Source organism: Leopardus geoffroyi, chromosome D3 (genome assembly GCF_018350155.1).
Source record: "Leopardus geoffroyi isolate Oge1 chromosome D3, O.geoffroyi_Oge1_pat1.0, whole genome shotgun sequence".
NCBI classification, from domain to species: domain Eukaryota; kingdom Metazoa; phylum Chordata; class Mammalia; order Carnivora; family Felidae; genus Leopardus; species Leopardus geoffroyi.
In genome coordinates, this window is record NC_059339.1 from 66649938 (window position 1) to 66677865 (window position 27928).

The following is a 27928-nucleotide window of genomic DNA, read 5'->3' on the forward strand; positions in this document are numbered from 1 at the left end:
AGCCCATTACACTTCCTTCCTACCCTAAATTTCTCGATTATGCCTGGTTTGAACCACTTGTTGTTGGGATTCAGGAGAATCTCATCCGTCCGCCCCTTCTGCCCATAAATCTGGATGAAGATTGGAGAGTTGGTACCAGCTTTCTTCAAGTCGGTCGTCCAGACCCACAAGGACCAGGGGAACTCTGCAGAGACAGGTCAAGAATAAAGAGATATTCGTGTTACCAATGGGGAAGGCGAGCAAATCCAAGGAGCTCAGGAATGAAGCACAGACCATGCACAAGTGTGGCCCACTCTCAGAAACCCGCTCTAACAGGTGCCAGTATTAGGAACCCAAGGATTCCCTGCTATTTGAAAGAGGGTACCTCAATGTTCCTTTTAACGTGGAAGTCTATTAGTATGTTTTAAGTAGGGAGAAGAGTTGACACCTTGCACTTCTGTATATTTAGAGTGCACTGTGTTAAACCATTCAGTTTAACATCTAGCCCCTCACGGCAGCTTATACAGTTTGGGGTCACAGGGGTACTAGGCCTTGATGCCGGGTATGTAACTCTATGCCGGGCACGCAGCCTGTATCTTGGAGAACCAAGCTCTGCGGGGCCCATTCCCTTCCTTTCTAGAGGAGACCTGAGAAGCAGAAGTGGACTCCTTCGAGGTGAAGCTCTTGCCCAGGGGTCTGACATCCTGGCCTCTGTTGGCCCTGTCTGAAAGGCCACCAGCCTCTGATGCAGCCCCTGAACCTACTTTTTAGCCTCTTCTTCCTGAGAGACACCATCTCGTAGAGCTGCCTCTCGATCAGCCCGTCCACCTTCTTCTCGTCCAGCCAGTTGCCGCAAGGGAAGGTCTGCTGGATGCCGGTGAAGGGGCACAGAATCACCACCTGGGAGGGCAGATGAGTCTCCTGCAGCAGGTCCCCGGGTTGGGACCCTTACAAAGTTTGACAGCCTCTTCATATTAAGGGTCGTCTACATCAGGTTCCTCAAGGAATGGCACTTCTCTTACTGTTCTCTGCCTCATTAAATCTTCGACCAAGAAATACACCCCCCCCCCCACAAGAGGTCTTCCCAAGTAGGTATTATCCGTCCTCCAATTTACCAGCCCAAATCCCGAATCCTCCCCTATATATAACACGCTCTTTGAACCCCGTGTTTCTTCACGCGCTTCATAAAACCTCAGACCAAACCAAATGAGCTAGAATACAACATTAATTCCCTACATTTGTCTTGTAGGGAAAAGGTCAATCACATAGAGAGCAATGTGTATCTGGAATTTAATACAAAAACAAACTGCTCTCTTCGGGGCTTGAGCCTCATTAAACCTTTCCTACACTTTCTCTAATCACATTCTGAACTCATGAGTTTAGAACTCAGAAGTGTATCCAGCCTAGGCCACTCACATTAGAGATGTCCAAAGGAATGTTCTTGTGACACTACAAGATTTTCTATCGACCAAGAAATTTTGACTATTCACATTGCTAGATTCTCTGCTTTATCTTCTTTTTAACTTGAAAGCTAATTTGACTCTAGCGCTGATCAAGCATTTTGACAAGCTACTGTCTTACTGGGTGTTTGTTGTCAGTTGTTTATGGTTATTACCATTGACTATAGTTTCCTTGGATTGAATTATTACACTTAGATATACCCAGATATCTCTGAGAATGCAACTAATACTGTATGACTGTCATAGCCATATGAAACCTTGCCTGATAACCAAGGGGAAGGAAGATAAAAGAGCCTGTACACCTTCAATCTCCCAAAGAAACTGGGAGGGGAGCCTGTACACCCTCAATCTCCCAGAGAAACTCTCCTCCCTAGAGATAAATGATGTCTCAGAGCCTCAGGCAGTAGCCTCCTCGAACACAGTAGCCTCCTCAAACACAAATGTGTTAGCTAGCAATTCATAGAGTCTACCCCAACATGCATTCAATATATGGGAAAGCTGAGGTCCAGAAAAGGGAACGAAGTGCCCAAGTTTGGAGTCAGTTGGTGTCAGTACCAGAAGCATAAATGCTCCTGACTCCTATTAGTTAGGGGCCTTTTACACCCATCAGCAAGAATTTCAGAATTCCTATTAAGGCTGAGGTCCCCTGGGATCCATTACTGCACGCCATCTTTTATGCTGAAGAGTCTATGCAACCATGCATTCAGAAGTGGACCTACCTGTACACAAAGATGGAGGGCACCCACAGAGGGTGGTCTAGGGGCACAGAAAGTAATAATCACCAACAATTATTTAACAGCCTTTCTTTCTTCCCTCTGAACAAATCCTGCAATTACTTCCTCTTTGTTTACTCCTGAATTGCTCTCTAGTTTTTACATGTGTATTAGTCTTGTTTGACCAATAGGAGGAGCAAATTCCTAAAAGGCTGAGGTTGTATGTTCTCACCCCTTATGGCTCCCCCAAAGATGGCTCTAAGCATACAATAAGTACTTAAAAATTCTTGTTAAAAGTTCTACTTCTGGAATAGGTAGTCCAACAAACAAGGTAGTCTGAAAAGCCTCTCACCGCTGCAAAATACCCACAGGCCATATAAATAACAGGAAATATCATTTTATATACATTGTTGAGCTGACAAGAAGTTACAGAAAGGCCATAAGAGCCAGCAAAATTCAGAGTAAGCAGAAGCCAAGAGAATGGGTATACGTGAAGGCTAAAGTTGGTGCTGCACCAAAAGCGAAAAGACAATACCAGACACTCAGAGATCAGGAAATCAACAGCCAGTTGGAAGCAGGAGGCTAGCCCTTGGGCTTTGCAAACTGGAGGATCTGAACTACAAATCCTGAATAAGCAGAAACACTTGAAGGAGCTGCTCCCTCATAGAGAGGGGAACATCTGCAAAGGGATCCTATCTTCTCTGCCTTTGCTCCAGACAGATAATAATAATCTTCCCTGAGAATTAGTTACCATAAGCCTGGTCCCAGGCAGAATAAGTAGTAATACACGGACACCTAGATGTGTCAAAGAGAAGCACCAGCATGCCAAAGACAAAAAGAAGATAAGAGCATCAGAACAGAAAAGAGAGCTGACAGCAATTAGACTAACAGAAGCCAGAAAATGCCTGGGGGAGGGGAGGGGCAAAATAACTCAATCTAGAATTCTGTACTCCAGAATTATCTTTCAAGAATGAGGATGAAATAAAAACATTTCCCAAATGAACAAAAACAGAGCCCACCACCAACAGACCCTAACCAAAGGAACTTCTAAAGTGTGAACTTCAGGAAGAAGAAAATGGACACCAGAAATAAGGTCTCTGATGCAAGAAGGGATGGCAAGCAAACAAACTGGCAAGCACGTAGGTAAATCTAAACAGTGATTCTACAAAACTGTATCTCACGTGTGGATTTAAAATAAGCTAAAACACTAAGCGAGAATAGCATGAGGCCCAGATGCAGGGTTATTACCATTAGAGATTTTCAAGGTCCTTGCCAAAAAGAAAGTAGAGATGGTAACTGAATTTTGGGTATGCCACATTAAGTATGTAGGGTAAAACTTCAAGAGTAACCAGTAAAACAACAACACAAAACAAACCAGAAATAGAATATAATTTCTAATTTAGCATCAAGGGAAAAAAACAACCAATCCAAAAGAAACAAAAACTATAAAAGTAGAAAAACCAACATGCCAGAAAGTACAATAAATATAAGTGGACTAAGTTTGCCAGTTAAAAGACAGATGGTGTCAGACTGGATTATGGTAAATATTTAGTTAATTCACCAAGAGGCTATAGTAACTCCACACTTAATAACATAGCCTCACACTATATACAGCAAAAACTGTTAGCTCTACCATAAGAAATTGAAATATCTACCACTCATGTGAGAAATTTCAACACATCTTTCTTAGTAATTAACAGATCAAATAAAATGCTAGTAAGGAAATAGATAATTCAAATAATAAAAGTATTAATAAACTGAATTTAATATATAAACTCAAAATCTTAAATTCAACTCTAGGAACAAATGCGCAAATTGAACATGCATTGTAAAGTAAATTTCAAATCTCCTTAAATGGCATCATACGGACTATGTTTGCTGGTTGAAATGATATTAAATTAGAAATAAATAACAAAACACAACAAAAGAACATGTATTTAAAACCTAAAAATCACACCTCAAAATAGCTAATGGGTCACAGAAAAATTTTAAGTAGAACAATAACTAAGCATAAAGCAAAAATAAAAAAGCATAAAGGAAAAAGCTGACAAATTGCCTTTCATCAATAGTGAAAGTTTCTGCTCTTCAGAAAACATTGTCCTGAAAATGAAAAGGAGGGGCACCTGGGTGGCTCAGTCAGTTAAGCATCCAACTCTTGATCTCAGCTCAGTTCATGATCTCACAATTTGTGAGATGGAGCCCCACATGGGGCTCTGCACTGACAGTGTGGAGCCTGCTTGGGATTCTCTCCCTCTCTTTCTGCCCCTCCCTTGCTTGCTCGCTCTTGCTCTCTCAAAATAAATAAATATACTTAAAAAAAAAAAGAAAATGAAAAGGTAAGTCACACTTTGGGAGATTATACTTAATACACCACAAACATATAGAGATATATCTGACAAAATACTTCTATCAAGAATATATGAATAGCTCTTATAAATTAGTAATGAAAAGACAAAAAAAATTTTAGATAGTCAAAAGATACTTCACAAAAGATATACAAATGACCAATAAGCACATGAAAATAATGTTCAACATAAGTGGTAATCAGAGGCATGTAAATTAAAATCACAATCAAATACCATGATACTCCCATTATAATAGCTAATAAATAAAAGATTGACAATATCAAGCGATAGTGAATTCTCATACATCAGATGGGCATACAAAACAGTATAGCCACTTGAAACCAGCTTGGGAGATCTTTAAAAAGATATGTGTATATCTACCATAGGATCCAGATATTCCACTTTTAGGTATTTACCCAAAAAAATTAAAAACATGCTCATACAAAGACTTGTACATGATTTTTCATAGCAGCTCTGTTCATAATAGCAGACAAAGAACAAAAACTGGAAGCGACCCAAATGTACACACAGTTGAATGGATGAACAAACTTGTAAACCCTAACAATGAAATAATACTTAGTGATAAAAATAATAAATTACTAATATGCAACACAACACAGATAAATATCAAAAATATTATACTGAGTAAAAGAAGTCACACGCATACATGCGCATACACACACACAAGAGTGCACGCTGCATGATTCCACTTATATTAAATGCTAAGAAAGACAATTCTAATCTTTAGTGACTGAAATCATGTTAGTGTTTGGAGCCGTATAGACTGACGGGGGTGGGTGGAGCACAAGAAACAGGTTGCAGTGATGGAAATTTCTGTGTATCGGTTCTGGTAATAGTTACATGGTATATGAATTTGTCAAAACTCATAGAACTACACAGTATAATTCTATGTCAATTATACCTCAACAAAGTTGATTTTTAAATGAAGCAATAAAATTAAACTGAATGGTAATAAAAATATTCCATACTGTAATGTGTGGGGTGCAGCTAGGGCACTACTCTGAGGCAAAGTTATAGTATCAAATGCTTATATGAGAAAACAAGTCGGCTAAAAATTAATGAGCTAAGAATCCAACTTAAGAATTTAGAAAAATAAATGGGGCCCCTGGGTGGCTCAGTCGGTTGAGAGTCCAACTTCAGCGCATCAGGTCATGATCTCACAGTTCATGAGTTCGAGCCCTTCAATCGGGCTCTCTGCTGTTGGCACAGAGCCCACTACAGATCCTCTGTCTCCCTCTCTCTCTGAACCTCCCCCGCTCACATGCTCTTTCTCAAAAATAAACATTAAAAAAAAAAAGAATTTAGAAAAATAGCAACAACAGAAACCCAGAGAAATTAAGAGAGAGAACAGAAACTGACAAGATGGAAATAGAGATAAAATGGACTATAAACAAAGCCAAATGTTGATTATTTAAAACGACTAAACACACTTTTTGTGAGAATGCTATTTTTAAAAAGCAAGAAGGCATGCACAAATGATGTTAGAAATAAAAAGGGAATCATAATTATAGATGCAGCAGAAGTTAAAAAGATAAGGGAATGCTGTATAAGACTAACGCTGCAAGTGCCAATACATTTGATACCTATAAACATACAAATTCCAAGAAAAATACAGCTCATTAAAACATTTGAGAAGATGGGGCGCCTGGGTGGATCAGTCGGTTGAGCGTCTGACTTCAGCTCAGGTCATGATCTCACGGCTCGTGAGTTTGAGCCCCGCGTCGGGCTCTGTGCTGACAGCTCAGAGCCTGGAGCCTGCTTCGGATTCTGTGTCTCCCTCTCTCTCTGCCCCTAACCCATTTGCATTCTGTCTCTGTCTCTCTCAAAAATAAATAAACATTAAAAAAAAAATTTTAAATAAATAAATAAAACATTTGAGAAGAAGTAGAAAGCCTAAAAGATTCTATAACCAGCAAAACAAACACAACAACTTTTTAAATCAGTAATTTCTCTCTCTCTCTCTCTCTCTCACACACACACACACACACACACACACACACACACACACACAATTTTGTAAGAGACTGCAACCAAACTTTGAGGGACAGATCACTGAAATTTTATACACCTTCTTTCAGGAAAGACAGTATTTCTCATTCCATGCCAGGATCAAACCTGCCAAGGACTATAGGAGAAAGGAAAATTAAGGGCCATGCTCTTCATGAACATATACACAAAAATTCTATATAAAATGCTGGCAAACCAATTCCAGAAGCATGTAAAATTAAAACCTTTTATGACCAAGTTTGTCTTAAAGAAATTTGGAGTTGGTCTGCCACTAGAAAATGCAGTCCTAACTCACCAAATTGACAAGTAAAAGAGAAAAGCTTCATGACTAGAGCATTAAATGCAGAAAAAGCATTAGATAAAATTCAACAATAAATAATAAAAACTTTGAACAATACAGAAATAGAAGAGGATTTCCTAATCTAATCTAAGACTATCTACCAAACCCCTCAAAAATCATAATTACCTCAATAGAAAATTAGAAGCAGTTCCTGTAAAATCAAAACCAAAACAAAGATGTCTACTATTAACCCTACTGTTCAGCACTGTACTGCCCATGTGGTCAAATACAAAAAAAAAAAAAAAAAAAAAAATTAAATATAAGCTTTGGAAGGAAAGAAACCAAACTGTCACCATTCACAAACAACAAAGTTTCTATAAAGAAACTTCTCCCAAAATCTGTAGACAAATTATAATTAATTAAAGTTTAGTAAGATGGCTATTTGTAAACTCAATGCACGAAAGTCCTTCTATTTCTACAGAGTATTTCTATTTCTTCTATTTTAAACAAATAGTTTAAAAATATAATTTTAAATTGATATCATTTATAATAGGAACAAAAATTATAAGGCCTCTATGAATATATCTAACAAAGATGTGCAAGATCTTTATCAAGAAAGATACAAAACTATAGAAAAACACTCGGTCTCCTGGGTGGCTCTGTCGGTTAAGCATCCAACTCTTGATTTCGGCTCAGGTCATGATCTCATAGTTGGTGAGATCAAGCCCCTTGTTGGGCTCTACACTGATAGCAGGGAGCCTGCTTGGGATTCTCTCTCTCCCTCTCTCTCTGCCCCTCTCCGGCTCACACACACATGTGCTTTCTCTCTCACTCTCTCTCAAAATAAATAAACTTTTAAAGTAAGGAAAAAAAAGGGGAAATATTAAAGAAGACCTAAATAGTAAAGAAGACCGAAATTTTAAGAGGTACATAATGCTCATACATATAAAAAGTACTTAGTAAAGATATCAATTCTTCCAAATGGATCTACATATCCAATTGAATTCCGTTGAGCATAATTCTTCATGGAACTTGGCAAGAAAATTCTAAAATTTCTATGGAAGGGTTAAGAGCCATGAATATTAATACAATCCTAAGGAGATGAATACGATGAGTAAATTTGTCCTAGAAGATACCAAGACTTACATAAAGATATGAAATGATGAGAGTGAGTATTGTATTAGTGTCGGAAAACATTAAATCAATAAATGGAACAGACAAAAAAGCTCAGAGGCAAAACCATACATTTGGGGAGTTTGATGAGACTAAACTGCCTTTTTAGAACAGTTGAGAAACAATTCCTATTTACTAAATCAGTGATTCTGAAACTTCCTTAATGATAAGAATTATCTGAATATCCCAATTACCTGGAAATTCTGACGCAGTAGACTTGCATTGTAGTCAAGGAATCTATATTTTTAAAAGAGTTACAGGGTTTTTTTTAATTGTTTTTAATTTGTATTTATTATTTTGAGAGAGAGAGAGAGAGAGAGCGCGTGAACAGGGGAGGGGCAGAGAGAGGGAGCCACAGAATCCGAAGCAGGCTCCAGGCTCTGAGCTGTCAGCACAGAGCCCAACAGAGCCCAACAGTGGACCATGAGATCATGACCTGAGCCAAAGTCAGATACTTAACCGACTGAGCCACCCAGGTGCCCCTGGATAAAGCATTTCTAAATTAAATCTTCCCTTGCTCAAAGAACATTGTAGGCAAGCTACGAAAAGATACTTGAACATATACTATCAACCAACTGGATGTTTGCACAAAGATGTATAAGAATGTCATGGCAACATTGCTTATATTAGCAAATATCAAGAAATACAACCCCAAAATGTCTGTAAATTAAAGAACAAACAAATAAATGGTGACTGATTCATGCAATGGAATGAATGTGAAATTGATGAACTACAGTTTCTGTTACCAATTCAGATGAATGTCTAAAGCATAGTGTTGAATGAAAACTGCTACATACAAATAATATATACATAGGTAACAATTCATAATAGTGTATGCTCTTTGGGGAAAAGAAAATTTTATGATTGGGTAAGGGCACAGTGGGGTTTCAAAAGTATTGGAAAAGTATTTCTTAAGTAGGGTGGTAGACGAAATGTATATTTGTTTTCTTATCATTATCTATAGTTTACTTTCATTGAGTATATGCTTTAAAGCATAAGTATTCCACAATGCAAACATACATTCAAAAATACTTGCTGATTGACAGATTTATAAGGTGAAGTGAAACACTACACCAAGAATCAGGATAGTTTGTAACTACCAACTACTACCTCTGGATAAGCTATCCTGCAGTCTGGCCCTTGGATACGTGCACAGTGCAGCCCTCATTCCTGATCATAAGCAGAACAAGATGGACGGGCATGTTACCAATCCAATTGCCCAATGAAAGGAATTGCCCATGTGCTCTGTAGCTGGTCCAAAGCAAGCAGGAAGCAGGAAGCAGGTCAGAGTCTGTATTTTCAAGTTAAAGAAGAGAGGGGTTGAATCAGGAAAGGGCCGTCCCTGGGGCGTCCCTTACCTTCTCACAGTACCAGCCTCTGTTGACGCCTACGTTGCCGTGTCCGATGGAGACCCGACTCAGGGGGCTAAGGAGGACAGCCAACTCGATGTGGAAGATGTCTGTGCGGCCACGGTCAAACACACCGCCTTCCAAGAAGATTTTCCCACTGTTCTTATTCCCTCTGGCCCCATACATGACCAAGTAGATTTTGGATTTGGTCCCGGCACCCCGGACATCCCCAGTGAAGACGGTGACAATATATGAAATAGCTGGTGTGGAAGCAACAGGGAAGGAGAAAGTTAGGGCCAGCTGATTACAAAATCCCACCCAAGTCTCCCCTCCCTGGCTACCGCCTCCCTAGGCCCTCCCTCTTCCACACTTCCTCATTCCCCCTCGTCCTCCTTCCCCAGATGACATCCAGTGCCCCTCTCCGCTTTGTGCTCTTTTTTCAGTTTGTGTGTCAATGTATCTGAGTTCAGGAATAAACTGCAGGTATCACCCTAAGAAGCTGCCAGCCCTGATTACAAGAAACTAACAGAGAGAAGGAGGAATTTGAGTTGGCTAAGAATAGTACTTGTTATTAATGTTAATTACCATGTGCATATTATTAATAGCTGCCGGATGAATTCTGTTATGTCTGATTTAATTATAATAGTCAACTCCATTAATGGAGATTTATATTCGGGGCTAGCTGATTCATTTTGCTTGCTCTTTTGCTCATAACTTAAAAGGATAACTTTTAATAGAGGGCACTAATGTCTGAGCCTGACGTGGTGGGTTGAGGAAAGAGTGAGGGAAGGAGAGCACATTGTGGTCAGGCCATTTGAGGTTTTGGTCAGTCGGGAGGTGAGACGAGGACATGAAGTTCTGGGCAAGAGCCAGCAAAGGGAGATTAAGCTGTGACATGGGACTGAGTAAGAGAAAACACCAAAGACCAGCATCTGGACAGGAAACTCTGCTCAGGTCTGGCCTCCCTCCATTTTGCTCTGGAGTCTAAGGCAATGGTGTACAGGGACACACCCCTCCACCCCACCCCCTGCCTCACCCCTAGCCCCGGACCCAGGGAAATGAAAATCCTGAAAGTCTTTTGGAGCTAGCCACATGCAGCTATGGGATGCCTGATTCATTGAAGTGTTTACACTTTCCTTTGTTCAACAAACGCTGACTGAGTGCTTTCTACATGCAAGGCCTCAGGGAGACTAGAAGATGAACAAATGGTGTCTCCAGCTCTGTTGCTCCAAAACACACCCAGTACATAATCCCATGGCCCAGGTTACCAGTAATTCCCAGCCTTTGACAGACGTTTCTCCTCCTCTACCACTGGAGGTCAGTAAGAGTAACATGGTTAAAGCGGTCAGAGCAGACCCATTCTGGGATCTGGTTTTGTTTTGTTTTGTTTTGGTTTTGTTTTAAGTAGGCTTCATGCCCAGTGCAGAGCCCAACACCGGGCTTGAACTCACGACCCTGAGATTAAGACCTGAGCTGAGATCAAGAGTCCGATGCTTAACCAACTGAGCCACCCAGGCGCCCCTCCTATCTGTTTCTGAGTAAATAACACGCAAGCTTCAGTTACAAATAACGTGCAAGGCTGGAAAGTGCTGGAGCAGAGGAACGTGTGATTTCCTAACTGATAGCAGTCAAGGTCTGCCCAAGTGTCTGGTGCAAAGGAAGGGAGGGAGTGCCTGTCTACAGGAAGGAGGGAGGGCTCAGAGGGAGTGACAGGGAGCAGGAATTTGAGGAGTGTAGAGAAGAGAAATGGCATTACAGGCTGAGGAGAAAGATATTCTAAAGATAAAGTGAGAGAAAGAGTAAGGCCAGCAGCTCAGGGAGGGGCGGGGGAAGGCACGGATGAGGAGAGGGCCAGGCGAGGGGAGAGAAGCTCCCTTCCCCCGCCCCCCCAGCAGAAGCAGAAGACAAGTGGATGAGGCAGAAGGAGGGCAAAGGGGGCGTAGGTTCAGGAAAGAGCAAAAGGTGTGCTGATGAGGTGGAGCGAGACAGGTGAGCGTCTGGAAGTGAGACAAGAAGTTGGAAGATTGGAAGGTTCAGCTGACACGTATGTTGCAGCCAAACCATGAAGCAGTTTGCATACTGTGCCCCAGGACTTGGACCTCTTCTCTGTGCAGTGCTAAGCAACAGGATGCTGTGCAGCAGAGCACGTTCTCAGATGGGCACATTCACGACACTGATGTTCCGGAACATCCACGAACTCCCATGCTGGGAGGTGCGGGTTTTCTGTGGAATCTGCACAGGGTGGAGACTAAGGTGGCAGCCCGAATCCGGATCTGTCACTTGCCAGCTGCGTGACCTTGGACAGGTCTCTCAATGCCTATGTGACTCAGTTTGCTCCTCTGTGAAATGGAAATGATAACAGTTTCTATATTACGGGGTCCTTGGGAGGATTAAAGGGGACAAAACGGGTCAAGTGCCTAGGGGGCCTGGCATACAGTAAGCACGCAATAGTAAGAGGAGCTAAGAGTAAATCCACACCCTCATCCACTGTGAACAGGAGTTCACATTCCGGCTTCACCTAGTGGCTAATCTCTTATGCCCTGAAAGTTAGTATCTGCTCAGGGGCACCTCCCCCGCCTCCTCTGGCATCAGCAGAGCCTCAGGCTCCAGCACAAAGGGACGGAACACTTTCAAGAACAGGAGGAGTGGCTGGCTCCTGCTGGATCACAGGCCTCCAGGCCCACCAAGGAGAACACTGAACCTCAGGCAGAAAGTGAAATACCAGCCAATCGTGCTTCCCCTTTCTCAGTTCTACCTGTGGTCTCAGCTCCGCCCACTAAGATATCCCTTTGGATTTTGCCGTCATCTTCATCCAAGGCCAGCCAGCGGTTAAGAGGGAAGTCATATTTTCTCTTGTTCCCAATATCTTCAATGACAATCTGGGAAGGAGAAGAGAGGGCGGGGACGGCAAGGGTCACTAACAGCGCACCTGGTGATCGAATACCTCCATCACTTGAATGCACTCTAAAATACACTCTCACCTTCTTTGTGGCCCAGGGAAAGCTTAGCACAAGCACATGCCTTTTGCCAAGCACTGAGAGGCACATGGGGACGACTGGCAAGTACCTCCTACTTGAATGACTGAGCCACTATTCCCTCCTCTGCTGCAGATCATTTTCACAACTAAGTGCAGGAAATTTGGCCGGATGTGCCCTGTGAGACCCAGGTGTGAAATACAGGTGTGAAGCCTGTATTTACAGACTGCAACGAGAGCATCACCTGCCCCACCTGCTGAAGCCTGGGACCCTACCCTCGGTGAGAAGCCGAGTCCACACAAGGAGAATTACAAGCCCCAAATGAGGCACACAGAATCCCAGGGTCTGGTGATCAGGTCAGAAAACATCAGCCACTGATAGCGAGGATAATGGAAGTGGCTGTCTACAAAGCCTCCCACAGGGCACTCACATGTGGGCCAGGCTGGCGAGGCTGAGATAAGAATGTCTTTCAGAGTTTACCAAGGAGCTGAAAGGCCCTTTCAAGCGTGCCAGGAACCCAACTGAAAACCCACTCTAAGATAAGCAGACTCATCAATAACTAGAATCTCTCCCCCAGTTGTAGCCCTGTGAAGGCAGAAGCATCTGGAGACAGGGTGAGTTGGAAAGTGAAAGTGTCTGCCCAGGTGTTCCCAAGATTGCCCAAGGGCGGCGGGGGGTGGGGGGGGGTTGGCGATTTCAACGAAAGACTCCCTTCCTAGATCAAAATGTCTGCAGTGTGGAAACAGGGCACACACTGGGCTGCCTGAAGCCATCTCACCCTATTCTAATCCCGTTTTCAAAAAAAGAACTTTCTGGGCTAAGAGCTGTTTTCCTAAGGATACCACCCACTAGGGAAAAGCCGGTGGCCTGAACCAGTGACTGGAAGCCACTGTCCTCCCAGCCTTCTCTCCTCAGATATATCCAGCATTCAGGCTTTGGGTTATAAATCAGCCCCTTGTGAGTTTGGTTGGTGTGAGTCACCCTTCAGAGCCTGCTGATTTGATGGAGTGTCTGTACTTTTAAAGCTGAACACCTGGAGGCCACTGTGGCACAGGCCAGAGAGGGTTCTGCTGTCAAAGTTCAGCCTCTCACAACATTTCTATCTGCACATTTCTCGGTGGTTTTCATCTCCGTGTTAGGGGGAGACTGGGGAGTCAATGACAAAGGTCTGAGGCTTCAGCCTGCCTCCTAACCCCCTTTACTCTGGCTCCCACCAAGTTGGAAAAGCAGAGTGAAGGAAAACAGGACTTCATTTATCAGAGAAGCTATCAAGCCTACTAATAGACCTTGGCATACAGATTCACCATCTCTGTCTTTCAGTGTTCACAGACTAGCGTACCAGCCACGGTTTCAAGAGCGAGAACACCACCCTCACAGCTCATCATCAATACCACTCTCACAGTTGTCATCAATAAAGGGCCCCCTACTGGCCTGGTGTCTGATGGAAATTCCTCACCTGAGAAGTTTAGCTAATCTGAGAAATAGAACGTGTATCATTAACTACCTCTACAAGACAAAACTAGCTGAGCCACGAAGGAAAGAGACAATATTTGAATACATTTTTGGAAAAATTAGATTTTCCAAAATACTAAATACAAAGAAGGGCCAAGAGAGATGATGAGAGGTTAAATACTGGTGCAGAAAGTATCAGAGTCCATGAACAGGTCTTAAACTTTTCTAGGGGTGCCTGGGTGAAGCGTCCGACTTCAGCTCCGGTCATGATCTTGCGTGGCTCATGAGTCTGAGCCCTGCGTCAGGCTCTGTGCCAACAGCTCAGCTCGGAGCTGGGAGACTGCTTGGGATTCTCTGTCTCCCTCTCTCTCTTCCCCTCCCTTGCTTTGTCTCTCTCTCTCTCTCAAAAATAAACGTTAAAAAAATTATAAAAAATTGAAAAAAACCTTTTCTAGATGCATATTAAAATATGTAAACAATCATTCATCAAAACTTTTGGCCCCAAGGTCTACAAGATGAGGCTGGAGGAAACTGGCTCCCGGGGAGCAGGGTATCTGGGAGCATGTCTGGTAGCAGACGGTGATCCTTCAGTAGGCAGGAGCAGAGAAGGGGAGGCAGGGAGGGAAATGACCACGTGCCGACTGCCATATGTAAAGACTGTACAGGGGTGTGTGGGCGGGGGGGGGGGGGGTAGTGGGTTGTCTCAGAAGCGTCCTGGCCTCTGCTGGGTGGGTTGTGGCTCACTCATGACCCCTGATGCTTAGACGGTCATAACCAAGAGCCCCTTCCGAGGGAGGAGTGAGCAGCTTTCCCACTTCCGTTTACAAGTTGCCCACACACCTCTGGGATTTCATGGAGTTCCTTTCAAGAATCCAGGGCATGTCAGGAATGGTTTTCGCTAAGAGAATGAAATGGTGGTGTTCCCTCCAGACCACTGTTACCCAGATCCTGTTGTTGTGGCAGCGACCACTGTAAAATAGGACTGGGGAAATAGAAATGCCCCTCACCATGACTGATAGAAGCACATACTTGGAGGCAGGAAAGGGGAGAGAGAGAGAGACAGACACTGTGTGTGTGAGAGACAGACAGACAGTCAGAAGCAATGACCTAATAAAAAGCAAGAACCATTATCTCCTGGAGGAATACTCTCCATGGGCAGAAAGCCCCCAGGCAGCGCTGGCCTTCTGAGAGGCAAGAGGGCAAGCAGGGGTCACGAGCCCCCTGGGAGATGAGGCCACAGCCAGAGAAGGCCTGTCCACGGTGGAACCCACTGTCTTCAGCAGCCACAAGGACACAGCAGAGTCATAAGATCGGACCAGCCAATGGTAAAAGTAGCTTATTCTTCTACCCCAAAGAAGAGGAGGAAAAGATGCAGCTGCCCAAGCAGGGGTCATTTCTTCCCTATTCTTCCCGATGGTTTAGAGATACACTCAGATGATCCAGGGCCTTGGGGCCTTCATTTCCGCCCCACCCTGCAAGGTCAACGTGCCCGTGTGAGCACATGGCATGGGTCCTGGAGTCAGTAGATTTTAGATCGATGGGGAGTGTCATGTATGATTCATGACAGCTCTCCCTGCTCTACACTGAAAAAATTTGCACCAATTTTATATAACCTATTAGAACAGAGGCCTGTTCTGGGCAGAAGTGAAACCCACACACACAGCAATTTGAGGAGGATGAAGGGTCCCCTCCCTCGCACTCATGCACCAAGGTGCCCGAGATGTGCACAATCTGAGTGGTCCACACAGCGTACCCACTATGTACCAGGCATGAGGGCAGGCAAAGAATGTAGAACAAGCCTCTGCTTTCAAGGGGTTTTCAATCTTTCCTTTAAAAATGCATAAATGGGGACACCTGGGCAGCTCAGTCGGTTAAGCATCCGAGTCTTGATTTCAGCTCAGGTCATGATCTCATGGTTCATGAGATCGAGCCCCAAGTCGGGTTCAGCACTGACAGCATGGAGTCTGCTTGGGATTCTCTCTCTCCCTCTCTCTCTTCCCCACCCCTGCTTGCGCTTGTGCCCCTTTCTCAAAATAAATAAAGACTAAAAATGCATATATGTTATCCAATAAAAGTAACCTGTGACCCATAAGCAGCCATCATCACATTTCAAGAACCACTGGAGAACTGCGGCTTCCTTCCAGAGTTCTAAGATCAAAGGACAAAGACCAGGTAAGTTCCGACACAGGAGAAAAAAGGAGGAAGACTTTCGGAGTTTATGAACCCACTAAAATAAATCTCAGCGTCTAGCTTGTGGAAAAGCAAATGAATGTTCCTTGGGGGAAACTGAGGCCCACCAAAGGAAGGTGAGGTCTTCTCCCTGTCAAGAGGCTATCCTTCCCCATATGGTCCAGGTCTCAGCCATCACACTGAAAAACTATAAAACGGTGTCCCATAATATAAATAAGTGTAAATGGTAGCATTCGAATGGTGACAGCCTAGCACTCTCTCCACCCTCTGCACTCCCTCTCTTCTGAGCCCACCCACACACCCCCCACCACCTCAGGCTACTGCTCAGTGAAGGCCTCTGATGGCTTATTATGATCAGGGCCTGCAGTGGTCTTGCCCGCACCTTCCTCCCTAACATGACTTCCCACTTCTCAGTCCTCTGAGCCCTGTGCTCTGGCCCAGATCCGCTCGGTATCCCTGCCTCGCCCTCTGGCTCCTCCTCATCTGACCACAGGAGTCCTCCTCCCTGCCCCTCCTGGCAAACCCCTACCCATCTTCATGGCCCAGCTCCAGGGCACTCCTGCTGCCCAGTGAGATGCAGCTCACCCCACCACTTTGGTGTGTTCCTTACTCAAGACTTTTATCTCATCCTGCTTGGCATTAAAGTCATGGTAATTCTGATTTCTACTCTTCAAGCCAGGAAATCTGATCTGATCGACATTACTTTACTTGTGGGACTCTCATGACAGAATGTTCACTGAAAGCTGGACTCTCCCAGAAATTTAGGGGTATATGGGTATAGTAAGTATAATTATTTAGGGACTTGTCTTATTCTTTCAAGAAGAGTGATGCTTGGGGCACCTGGGTGGCTCAGTGGGTTAAGCGCCTGACCTCAGCTCAGGTCACTGATCTTGCAGTTTGTGGGTTCAAGCCCCACATTGGGCTCTGCGCTGACAGCCTGGAACCTGCTTCAGATTCTGTCTCCCTCTCTCTCTGCTCCTCCCCTGCTTGTGCTGCCTCTCTCAAAAATAATAAAGCAAAAAGAGAAGAATGATGTTTATCACAACAGCTGCCGTTGGTAGCCACACAAATGTTTGTTGACTGTTGAGTTTTATCTGGTAACAGAAGGACACACTGAGCTTCCTGATGTCCCTAAGATCAGCTCCATGAGCCTTGGTCTCCTCCTCCTCCTGGAGCCTGTGGTGCGGGCTGCCGTTACACCGCCTACAGCATGCAGCGGGTGATCGATCTCCCCACCTGGACGGGCTAACACGTGACGCAGGGGAGGGAGTCCAGACCTGGAGTCCGGAGGACCAGGGTGCCAGGCTGGCCACTGAAGAGCTGCAAGGCCTTGGGCAAGTCTCTTTACTGCAGCAGATGGACCAAGGACAAGGCCCATTGGAGTGTGACGTGCCATTTTGTGATTGTTGCTCTTCTGAAGCGCTATGACCATCTGAGCTGATCACAGTTGTGGACTAACCCCACATGAGGGCCCAAGCCATGGGTCGCGGGGCAAGAGCCGGGGGAGGGGAGGATGCCAGCCCCCTATGCTCCAGGAGAGGGTGCAACACAGGGGACAGGGGGTGTTGGTCACCCCGAGGGCCATACCCCTGGGCTGAGAAGCATATGTGGGCAATTGACTAGAAGGGAGACCACCTGTGAAGTGGATAATTATATTGGCTTTTAGGTTTATCCACCAAGCCCTTGAACGCAAATACCCAAGGAGCAATTGTCCTGTGAAGTCCAAGGCAACCAGCCTGGCAACTCTGAGGAAGAAGGGCACTTTCTGTGAAAGTGTCAAATCTGGAAACTCGGGCAGTTCAGCAGCCCCTTTAACTGGTGTCCCTGGGGAGCTGAGGGCCAGCAGATCAGTCCTTGTAAACTGTGGAGGGGCAGCACATGGCCAGAGGTGGGGGAGGCAGAACACTAGAGCTGGCTGTCCCCAGTATGGTGACACAGTGCTTTCCCCCAGCCTCTGGCTTCGGGCTTGCACCTACCCTGCCTGAGATCTAAACCCCTCCTCCCTCTCTTCCTCAGGAAAGTATCAAGGAAATCCAGGCATACTGACCTACGAAGCGCTTAAATTAGTTTCATGTCTTATTCTCAGGAAGCATTTTGGTTTGGCTTAAGTTACAGGAATAGCCTGTCAGGAGTCTGTCAGAAGACCATGAACCTTTGAGGACACCCACCTTAGCACTGGGGGGACAGGTGGAGGCCTGCCTTACCAGACCCTGAACTCACCCTGCACACAATACGGCTGCACAGAGAACAACCAATCTAATCCTGAAAGGAGCCAAGTGCTTGGCCTTCTGGTTGAAAATAGTGCCTAATTAGCACATAAGAGGAGAAAAAGAAAGGAAGGAAGCAGGAAGACAAGGAGGGAGGGAAGGTGGGAACATCATTCCAAAGAACCAGAAGAAGGGGAGAACTCTGCAAAGGGCCTCACGCTGGATACAGTACAAGAACTGAGGAGAACACACACGCTTAATGGAATACAAGAAGACTGGTCTTTATGAAATAGGACTAAACATCTTTAAGACAGCAGTGGCCGCGTTGAAAAGGCAAAAGATGATAGTAAAAGGGAACCAGACTAAAGAAGGAAAAATATCAAGGAAACTATAGAGCAGCAAATCTGTCAAGGCTCTCACAATTCTGCAAGCCCGTACCCAACTCCTCAGAATTTACTGTAAGAAGTAATCCTAGATGTGCATAAATATAAGCTATAAGAATGTTTGTGACAGTACTCTTTATAGTATCAATAATTTTGAGGAAAAGAATGTTCAACAAAAGAAGATTGACTCAATAAGTCATGTTATATCTGTGCATTGAAATACTCTAGGACTAGGGGTGCCTGGGTGGCTCAGTCGGTTAAGCGTCCGACTTCAGCTCAGGTCATGATCTCACAGTTCGTGAGTTAGAGCCCTGCGTTGGGCTCTGTGCTGACAGCTCAGAGCCTGGAGCCTGCTTCTGATTCTGTGTCTCCCTCTCTCTGCCCCTCCCCCGCTCATGCTCTGTCTCTCTCTCTCTCTCTCTCTGTCAAAAATAAAAATTTAAAAAAAAGAAATACTCTAGGACTCATTAACAAATTGCACTGTAAAACCCTCATGTCACTCTATTTAAATAACGTGGGGACATACGCATGTTCTATTTCAAAGTGGAGACACTGCAGCTTGTAAAACACTGTTTATGATGACCCCATTTAAAAAAATGATACATGTATATTAATTCATAGAAAAATAGCTGGAGGGGACCTGCATCAAAACACGAACACTGGTCTGGGGCGCCTGGGTGGCGCAGTCGGTTAAGCGTCCGACTTCAGCCAGGTCACGATCTCGCGGTCCGGGAGTTCGAGCCCCGCGTCAGGCTCTGGGCTGATGGCTCAGAGCCTGGAGCCTGTTTCCGATTCTGTGTCTCCCTCTCTCTCTGCCCCTACCCCGTTCATGCTCTGTCTCTCTCTGTCCCAAAAATAAATAAACATTGAAAAAAAAATTAAAAAAAAAAAAAAAAACACGAACACTGGTCATCTCTGGGTGGTGAAATTGTGGTGGTTTAGGTTTACCTTATTTTTTGTTTATTTCTATTCCCTAACCTTTTACAATGAACATGTAAATGTTCCTAACCTTTTACAACAAACATGTAAATTCTGAGAAACACTCAGAATTAGAATGGAATGCACACTGGTAGGAGAAGGAAGGGACTGGACAGCACGGCATGGGGGAGCCAATCCAGGACAGGGTGAGGGAATGTGACACGTTCTCCTGGAGTGCAAAGAACAGAAAGTGGAAGGAACAAGAGAGAAGCTGAGAGCTTTGGAAAACAGAGAATGGAGAGCCCGTAAATGGTTAATTGTTACTCCTGAAGAAGAGACCAGAACAAATGCCATCCAAGCCAGAATCTGGCATATAACAGGAGATTCTCTTTTCTGAGCTACAAATAAATAAATTGTGAATAAATAAATATCCTTTGCATAAAAGTAAAGACTAATCGTGTCCCTGAAAAATCAAAAACAAAAGCAAAAGAAAGGAAGGAACGAAGGAATGAAAGGAAGGAGGGAGGGAAGGAGGAAGGGTGCACAAATGAACTAACAGAGCCCCCCAGTTGAGACTTATTATAAATATAAAGAAAAAAAATTCTGCAAGCATCCCGGCTAGAAAAACAAAATAGAACAGATTATCCTGAAAGAAACAAAAATTTCCTTGGCCTCAATATCAAATTTCAGAAGGCAATGGAACTAGATCTACAACACCTTAAAGGAAAAGAAGAAAAAAGAAAAAAATGTTTTCACTCTGCTAAGCTGCCCCTTCCTTTTGCAAAGGGGCCTGTTCTGGCACGAAAACCCACTTCCTTCACGAGGTTTCTGAGAGCACAGAAGTGGGGTGAGTGGGCCCATGTGACCAAGAAGGAACCTGACCTCAGGAGAGGGCAGTTGGAAAACCTGTCAAGGCCACACCCAGGCCCTGGGGTGCACCTTGCAGCTCTTTGCACTAACCCTGGGTTTTCACTCAGATGGTCCTTCTTCCCCGGATGAGGGAACTGGGCTTCGAGGCACCTGCTCGTGCCTCATCCCGGCTGAGGTCACAAACCGCACCTGCCTCCTCTCCCTCCTCCAACCTGGAGACACACCCCGGCCTCTCATTGGCTATTCTCGTTCTGGACCCCTGCCCCATTTCTTCTCCAATCCAAGCAGCATTTAGCCTCCTAGAACCCTGTTCAGCACCAGGCTGGCTGCTCTTACGGCCAAACAAACCCCTTCCTTTCCAAAGGAACCTTGGCCATTCCTCACTTCAACAATTCATGCCCCACCCCACGCCAAGAGCTGGGGAGAGGCTCTCAAGGAACTTCTAGGCTAGTTACGGAGAGGAGTGTGGCAGACATGAGAGGATGCTCTCAGCCCTTTCCCGATCACCTTCTTCTTATAAAGGCTGGAAAGCCAGCCATTTGTCCCAGTTTCCACTGTAGCTAGGTTGGTCACACGACTCATTTCTGGCCAATGAAATGTAGACAAAAGGCCTAAGGAGGACACTGCATCTCTCAAAATAAAGAAAGGCTTGCCAGGAAAAAAAAAAGTGGTTTTCCCCTTGGGTCTTCCCTTTTCTTCCTGCCTGGAACACACTTAAGATGCCTAGAGGCTCAGCAGCCATCATGTGATCGTGAGGCAACAAGGTAGAGGATGAAAGCCACAGTGCCCAGGATGGTGACACAGCAAGAAAGCAGGTGTCCTAGAAAGCAGCTGCCACATCTGGATTTTGTGTGGATGAGAAGTCTTCTGATAACTGCAGGTCAACCACTGCTGACATCAGAAGGTAAATGAAGTTAAGCAATAACAAAACCTCACCTATCAGACAGCCTCATTCTCCGTTGTCAAATTGTCTCAAATTGGAAGGGTTTCTGTTTTAAGCACTAAGAGCTTTTTCAAAATATTTTTCAAAACTATGTTATACAATAACCTTTCCCTATCATTCTGGAATGAGCTGAGATATACTGATAGCCTCATGAAGGGAAGTATCTGCAAAGAGCTGATAGCCCATTTTCTAAGTGACCTCAGACTTCTATGGATTTTTAATTATTTTTTGGCTTTTTCTATCTTCTCTGAGTCCCCATTACAGTTTTCAACAGGCCTACCTAATACAAGGACTCTTTCCCTCTCTAATCTTCTACTTTAGGTTTAAAATTGCAGGCAAGAGTTTGCCAGAAGGGACTGTAAGTGAGCACTAGGCTATGAGAGAGAGTCTGAGGGGGTCTCTCCTTCAAAATCAGGGCAGGGAAAGATAAAGCCAGGGGCATGAGCTCTCCTCACGAGCTCTGAACCTGCTGTTTTAGCTTCCCAGAAGCCTTTTTGTTTTCTTCTTGATTCTTACCATTGTCTTGGGTTGGTGAGACTACAAGGCATCTAAGATGCAAGGCAATAGCCCAAGATAAGTCACAAGAAAGCTTATGATTAGGGACCAACAAATGCTCTAAGCAGGCAGGGTTATAAACATTCACGGGAGGGAGAGGTTCTGGTGGGCAAGTCAGGGAGAGCTTCACGGCAGAGTCTTGAAGGATGATCAGGCCCTGATTACATTCCGATGGGAGACCTGGGCTTTCTGGGAAGGGGGTAATGTGGGCAGGGTCGGGCAGTATGGTTGGCCAGCAGGCTTAGGTAGAAGAGTAGAGACAGACAGACCAAGAGAGGGAAGTCAGGGCTGAAATATACCCTCTGAAGAGCCAGAATTCCCCCTCCCAGGCCACAGGAACCACAGACAGGCAGTGAACCCACCTTGGACAGGAACCAACCTGCAGACCCGCCCTTGTTGTTGTGGCCAATATTGATCTTCATCAGCTGCCCCAGATCGGGAGCATCCAGTATGAACTTGTCTTCAGCTCCCCTTTCAAAGTTGTCCTTTTCATTTTCCAGCCTACGCTCCCCTGTGCACACACACACAGGCAAGAAACTTACAAAGGAGACCCGAAGAGGAGAAAGAACCAATGGTCTGCCCACTGAAGGTAGTCTCAAAAGTCAATAAGGCGGGAGGCTGGCGGGCAGGGTGGGGGACAGGTGGTACATAGGTACTTTCTGTGCTTGCACCCACTTTTGCCGTGAACCTAAAACTACTCTGACAACAACGTTAATTTTTTTTTTTTTTTTTTTTTTTTTAAGTCAACAAGAATAGCTTTACCCTGAGATCTCTGGGCTCTGTAAATCTCTCGTTGCAACCTCCGGTTAAGCTTGTCCTGTGTGTGGCTTGTGCCCAGGTCCCATAACTGGGCTTCTGATTTCTATCTTAGTCTGGAGTTCCCATCCTGGTAACCACATGTGTACCCCCATCCCTGGAGTTGAGGCCCTGCCTGGCTTGTACCAGTTGCTTGTCCCAAGCTGGGAGCACAACCATGGCAGTTGGTCCAGGATTGTGCTGGGACCCTGACAGCCAACACACTTCCTTAGGCCTGCCTCCTTTTCTGGAAAACAGGACGGCCACCATCAGACACATTAGTTTCACATAGATTTTTTTTTTCTTTTCTTTCTATTTGTCACCACAATGTGCGAGGGGGTATTATTAATTCCGTCTTGTGGGTGAAGAAACAAGCTTGGAGAACTGAAATTACATGTCAGAAGTCACACTGGGTGATAAGCACGTCATTAGGATCCATTCTAACCTGTTCTTTCTGCTTTTCAATTTTCCATTATTATGTTCCCAAGCTTACATATTAACCCTTATGGCCCCACCTAAGCACCAGCTCCGTGCTGATGCCATCCATTCACCTTCTCTTCTAAAATTTAATTCTTTAAATCTTTCTACATTTTAAATGGCAAAAACTCAAAACCATACAGAAAGTAGTATAAAACATCTGTAGAGGGGTGCCTGGCTGGCTCAGTCGGCTGAGCCTCCAACTTCGGCTCAGGTCCTGAGTTTGAGACCCACCTCGGGCTCACCGTTGTCAGTGCAGAGCCTGCTTCGGATCTTCTGTCTCCCTCTCTCTCCCCCTCCCCCACTCATGCTCCCTCTCTCTCTCTCAAAAATAAATACTTTTAAAAACATTAAAAAGAAGGAAGACATCTGTACACCCACTGCCCAGATTTCAGAGGCGGAACAGATGCTAACACTTTGTCTAATTTGCTTTAGACCTTTCTCTGTCTTGAAGAGATAACTGGTAAGTCTACAGTCTCACTGGCTATCCTGCCTTCCCCCGCCTTCTCCCTCCCCTAAATAAACACTGTCCACAAGCGATATGTATCGTCCCCGTGAATTTTTGTTTGCACATGGAGGTATTCATAAAGAAAACGTGCTATTTTTGCATGTTTTAGAATTTACATAAATAACATCGCAGTGCATATCTCTCTGTCTCAGGTTCCTCATCTATACAGTGGGGATAATGGCACCACCACACAGGGTCCTGCTGTGAGGATGAACTGAATTGGTACACACTAAACACTGGTGGTGACACCCACCCATGGAAAGTGTTATGTTAGTGATGGAGGCTGTTGCTATCGCTCTCTAACCATCCTACCATCGTCGTCAACATACCCTGTGCAACTGACTTTCCTTGCAGTTGATATTATGCTTTTGAGATTACCTTGTTGATGCTGGTAGCTTGAGGTCATTTGTGGAACTGCTATATAAAAGTCATTGAATAAAGAAAATACTATTAATGTTTCTTCTGCTGATAGACATTTTGGTTGTGCCTGGTTTTTTGCTATTGTAAACAGCACTGAAATGGACTCTTTCATAACTGCCTTCCGCTACATTTCTGTGACAAATGCTCTGAGTGGACACCTACAAAGAGTCGCTGGGTCCTGGGGTGTGCTCACCTTTGGTGTATTAGGTATTGTAAAATTACCTTCCAAAATGCTTGTACATCAATTATCACCAGCAGTATATTCGGGGTCCCATTCCCCACAATCATCATTAACATATATACTTAAAAAGTTTATATCAATATATATACCATAGTATCTCATTGTGATTTTAATTTACATTCTCTTGATTATGTGGAGAGATTATAATATATACTGTTCATATACATATATATTTTGGGGGGGGAGAGATATACCCATATATGTTGGCCATTTAGATCTTGCTCTTCTGTAATTTTTTCTGTTCATATATTTTATATTCTTTATTACCTCTCCTCTGTCTATGGTGTCTTTTATCATACAGACACTTTTTTTGCTTTAGTAGACTTTCTAAATATTTTCCTTTGTTGTTTGTGCTTTTAGTGAATACTTCAAGAAACTCCATCCTAAATTGAAATTCAAAAGACATGCTCTTAAAGTTTCTTCTAAAAATTTCATAGTGTTGCTTTTACACATGTAAGTCTGTAGCCCATCTGGAAGTTACCTTTGTGTATGGTGAAAGGTAAAAAGATTTAATTTTATCTTTCCTCGTATGGTAAGACAATTGTTTGCACACCAATAATTGAATATTCCATCCTTTGTTTCTGATTTATAACACTATCTCTCTGTGTGGGTCTAGACTCTATTCTGTTTCACTGGTTTGTTTCTCCTTCTATCAATACCACACTGTTTTAGTTTTTAGAGATCTGTGGTATCTTTTAGAGATCAGAGTAAATCCCTCACTTATTAATATTGTTAATATTATTTTCCTTATTCAAAATAGTCTTGGAAATAGTTAGCCCTTATGGATGGCAATTTTACTAGCAGCTTAAACTGTGGGATATTGCCTTTTGGAAATGTAACTGAAATTGCATTGCATTCATAGGCTAATCTGGGAAAATTTGACTTCTTAATGAATTTGAGACCATTCTCCTCCACAAGCATATTTCTCCGTTTAAATATTCTTGTATATCCTCAAGTAAATATTTATATTCTTTACAGAAAGCTCTTTTTGTTAGTTTTTCTTAGGCACCTTATAATTGAAATTGTAAGGTGCTATTAGGCACCTTAATATTGCTATTAATTTATTTTTAAGTTAAATGCTTGCTTGTTGTTTCTATTAAGATTTATCTATTAATCTTGTACCCAGCATCTTTATTAAACTTTCTCTCCCATGGTTCTGATCATTCTCCTGGATTTTATAGTTGATTATTATTTTTCATGAAAGTTAAAATTTGTTTCCAAATGGACTGAGAGGTTGGAGTTTCTTCTAAATTTACTGACTGTGATCAAAGAATCTTGTCTCTGTCTTATTGCTTAACTTCAGTTTGTTAAGATTTGCTTTGTGGTTTAGTATGTGGTCATTAAGTGCTTGAAAAGAATGTGTATTCTCTACCAGTTGGACACAGGAATCTACATAGATCCAGTAGATCAAGCTTATTAACTGTGTAGTTAAAGTCTTCTGTATCCATCCTAAATTTTTATCCATTTTACTTATCAGTTATTGAGAGTGATGTCTTAAAATCTTCCATTATACTTAGGCATTCGTCAAGTTTCTTCAAGAACTTAGTTAATTTCCGTTTCCCATATTTTGGGAATATGCTGTAAAATTTATAAGCGTTCATAATTATTACATCTTGTAGGTTCATTGTTCCTTTTGTCATTGTCCGATATACTTTTATTTCTCACAAAGTGGTTTCTGCCTTAAAGTTTAATTTGACGAATAATAATATGGCTACACAACCATCTTCTCTGTTATTGACATGCTCCTGACACATGTCATTCAGTTTTATTTATTCTCAGCCCTTTGGCATCACATGTTTAAGCCGGATTTTTCTTTCTTTTCACTTAATATGAAAACACTATCCTTTCACTGATGAGTTTAGTTTATTTGTATTTATTGTAATTATTATACATTTACTTTTTTTTATGATTGGCCATTCTTTTTCTTTGTTCCCCTTTCCTCATTTCCTGCCTTCTATTGGATTTTATTGAGGCTTTATTCTCTTTATTCCCTCTATTGGTTTTGAAGTTACACATTTTGTATTGGGGAGGGGGGGGCATGGTTACTTTTACAATTTTAATATGCATACTGGACTCACTGAGGTCTAAAGTCCATCAATGTCTCTACTCTCCTATCACTTGGGGAATGAACTGTGGCCAAGAACCTAATTATGATTTAACTTTCATTATCCACCTTCCTTAAGATTACTGTGTTTGAGTATTTTGGGTCCACGTTTTCTCATGCCCTAACGATAGTCATTATTAGAATTGTTTACTGTAGTCAGTGCTTGCTTAGCTTTGTCACATAATTATCAATAGTTCTGCTCACTTTCCTCCCTGCTTTACCTGTCTTGTGGGCATGATTTCCTTTTTCTTTTTACTATTTTTTTAATGTTTTTTCATTTTTTTTAATGTTTATTTTTGAGAGAGAGTGTGCACAGAGTGCGAGCGGGGGAGGGGGAGAGAGAGAGGGAGACAGCACAGAGCTGTCAGCACAGGGCCCAAGTGGGGCTCAAACCCACAAACCGCGAGATCATGACCTGAGCCAAAGTCGGATGCTTAACTGACTGAGCCACCCAGGCGCCCCAGATTTCCTTTTTCTTAAAGCATATTCTTCAGTGGCTGCTTAAGTCTATGAGTGGTAACTATTTCTCTTTGTTTGCAAGGCAATTCATTAATTTTGCCCTCCCTCTGGAATGATAACCTAACTGGATCTAGAGTTCTAGGTTAATATATATTCTTGCTCAGTACGCTAAAGCTATTATTCCATGAACTTATGACCTTGTGTAGGTAGCAGACAGGAATTTGCTATCAACCTAATTGTTTCTGTGGAAGAGAATCTGCCAAATCTGGTTACTTTTAAGATCTTTCCCTTTGCCTTTGGTTTTACCACAATGTATCTAAATGTGGATTTGTTTTCATTCATGCTGCTCAATGATTCCTTCTGTTACTTTAATCTGAAAATTCGTATCTTTGCTCAATTTTGAAAAAGTTTCAGCCATTATCTCTTCAAATATATCCTCTTGCTTACTCTATGGATTCTCTATTTGGAACTCCTGTTCAACATCTATCACAACTTACTCTGTCCTACATATCTCATGACCTCTCATTTATATTTTCCAACTCTTTATACCTCTGCTATATCTGAGTATTTTGCTCTTATTTGTGTTACAGTTTATAATCTCTACTCAGTGGTTTCTAATTGTGTTGCCTAGCACATCCATTAAGTGTTTATATTTGGTAACTACATTTTCATTTTCTATATTTCTGTTTACTATATTTTTCATGGGGCCTTTTTATTTTCTTCCATTGTTTTGTTCATGTCTCTAGTCCATTTAAACATTCTTAAACTATAGTTTTTCTCAGATTACTCTATTATCTGAAATTCTGCAGGATTTAATCTGTTGTGTCCGCTGATGTTTAGTCATGGTGGATTATGTCCTTGACTGCTTGGTAATTTTGGAAAGTGAAGTCATCTCCAGTACCTTATCTTTGGGAATGTTATACAATGCTTCTGTAAACTCCCAAGGGTATTACTGGCACGGAACCAATTTTGTGTCCTTTGGGGGAGTGGGGGTTCCCAAATCACACCTGTAGTGTAAAATCGGAGGTCAAGCCCACATGTATGCAAGCAGGAGGTATCGATTTCTCAGCAACTGTCTTTTCAATCTAGAGCTCTTGCAGAGAT

At 43.3% G+C, this 27928-nt stretch overlaps 1 protein-coding gene across 1 annotated transcript in view; it reads right to left on the bottom strand.

The window, feature by feature from the left end:
* Nucleotides 1-27928, bottom strand: part of LOXHD1 (lipoxygenase homology PLAT domains 1) — a 159809-nt gene that overhangs the window by 99714 nt on the left and 32167 nt on the right. Inside the window, exons 6-10 of the mRNA XM_045457288.1 lie at nucleotides 22183-22331; nucleotides 12083-12206; nucleotides 9337-9587; nucleotides 744-879; nucleotides 24-184 (exon numbers count right to left, since the gene is read on the bottom strand). Of these exons, the coding sequence (XP_045313244.1) occupies nucleotides 24-184; nucleotides 744-879; nucleotides 9337-9587; nucleotides 12083-12206; nucleotides 22183-22331 (821 nt within the window). The remainder of the gene's footprint in view (nucleotides 1-23; nucleotides 185-743; nucleotides 880-9336; nucleotides 9588-12082; nucleotides 12207-22182; nucleotides 22332-27928) is intronic.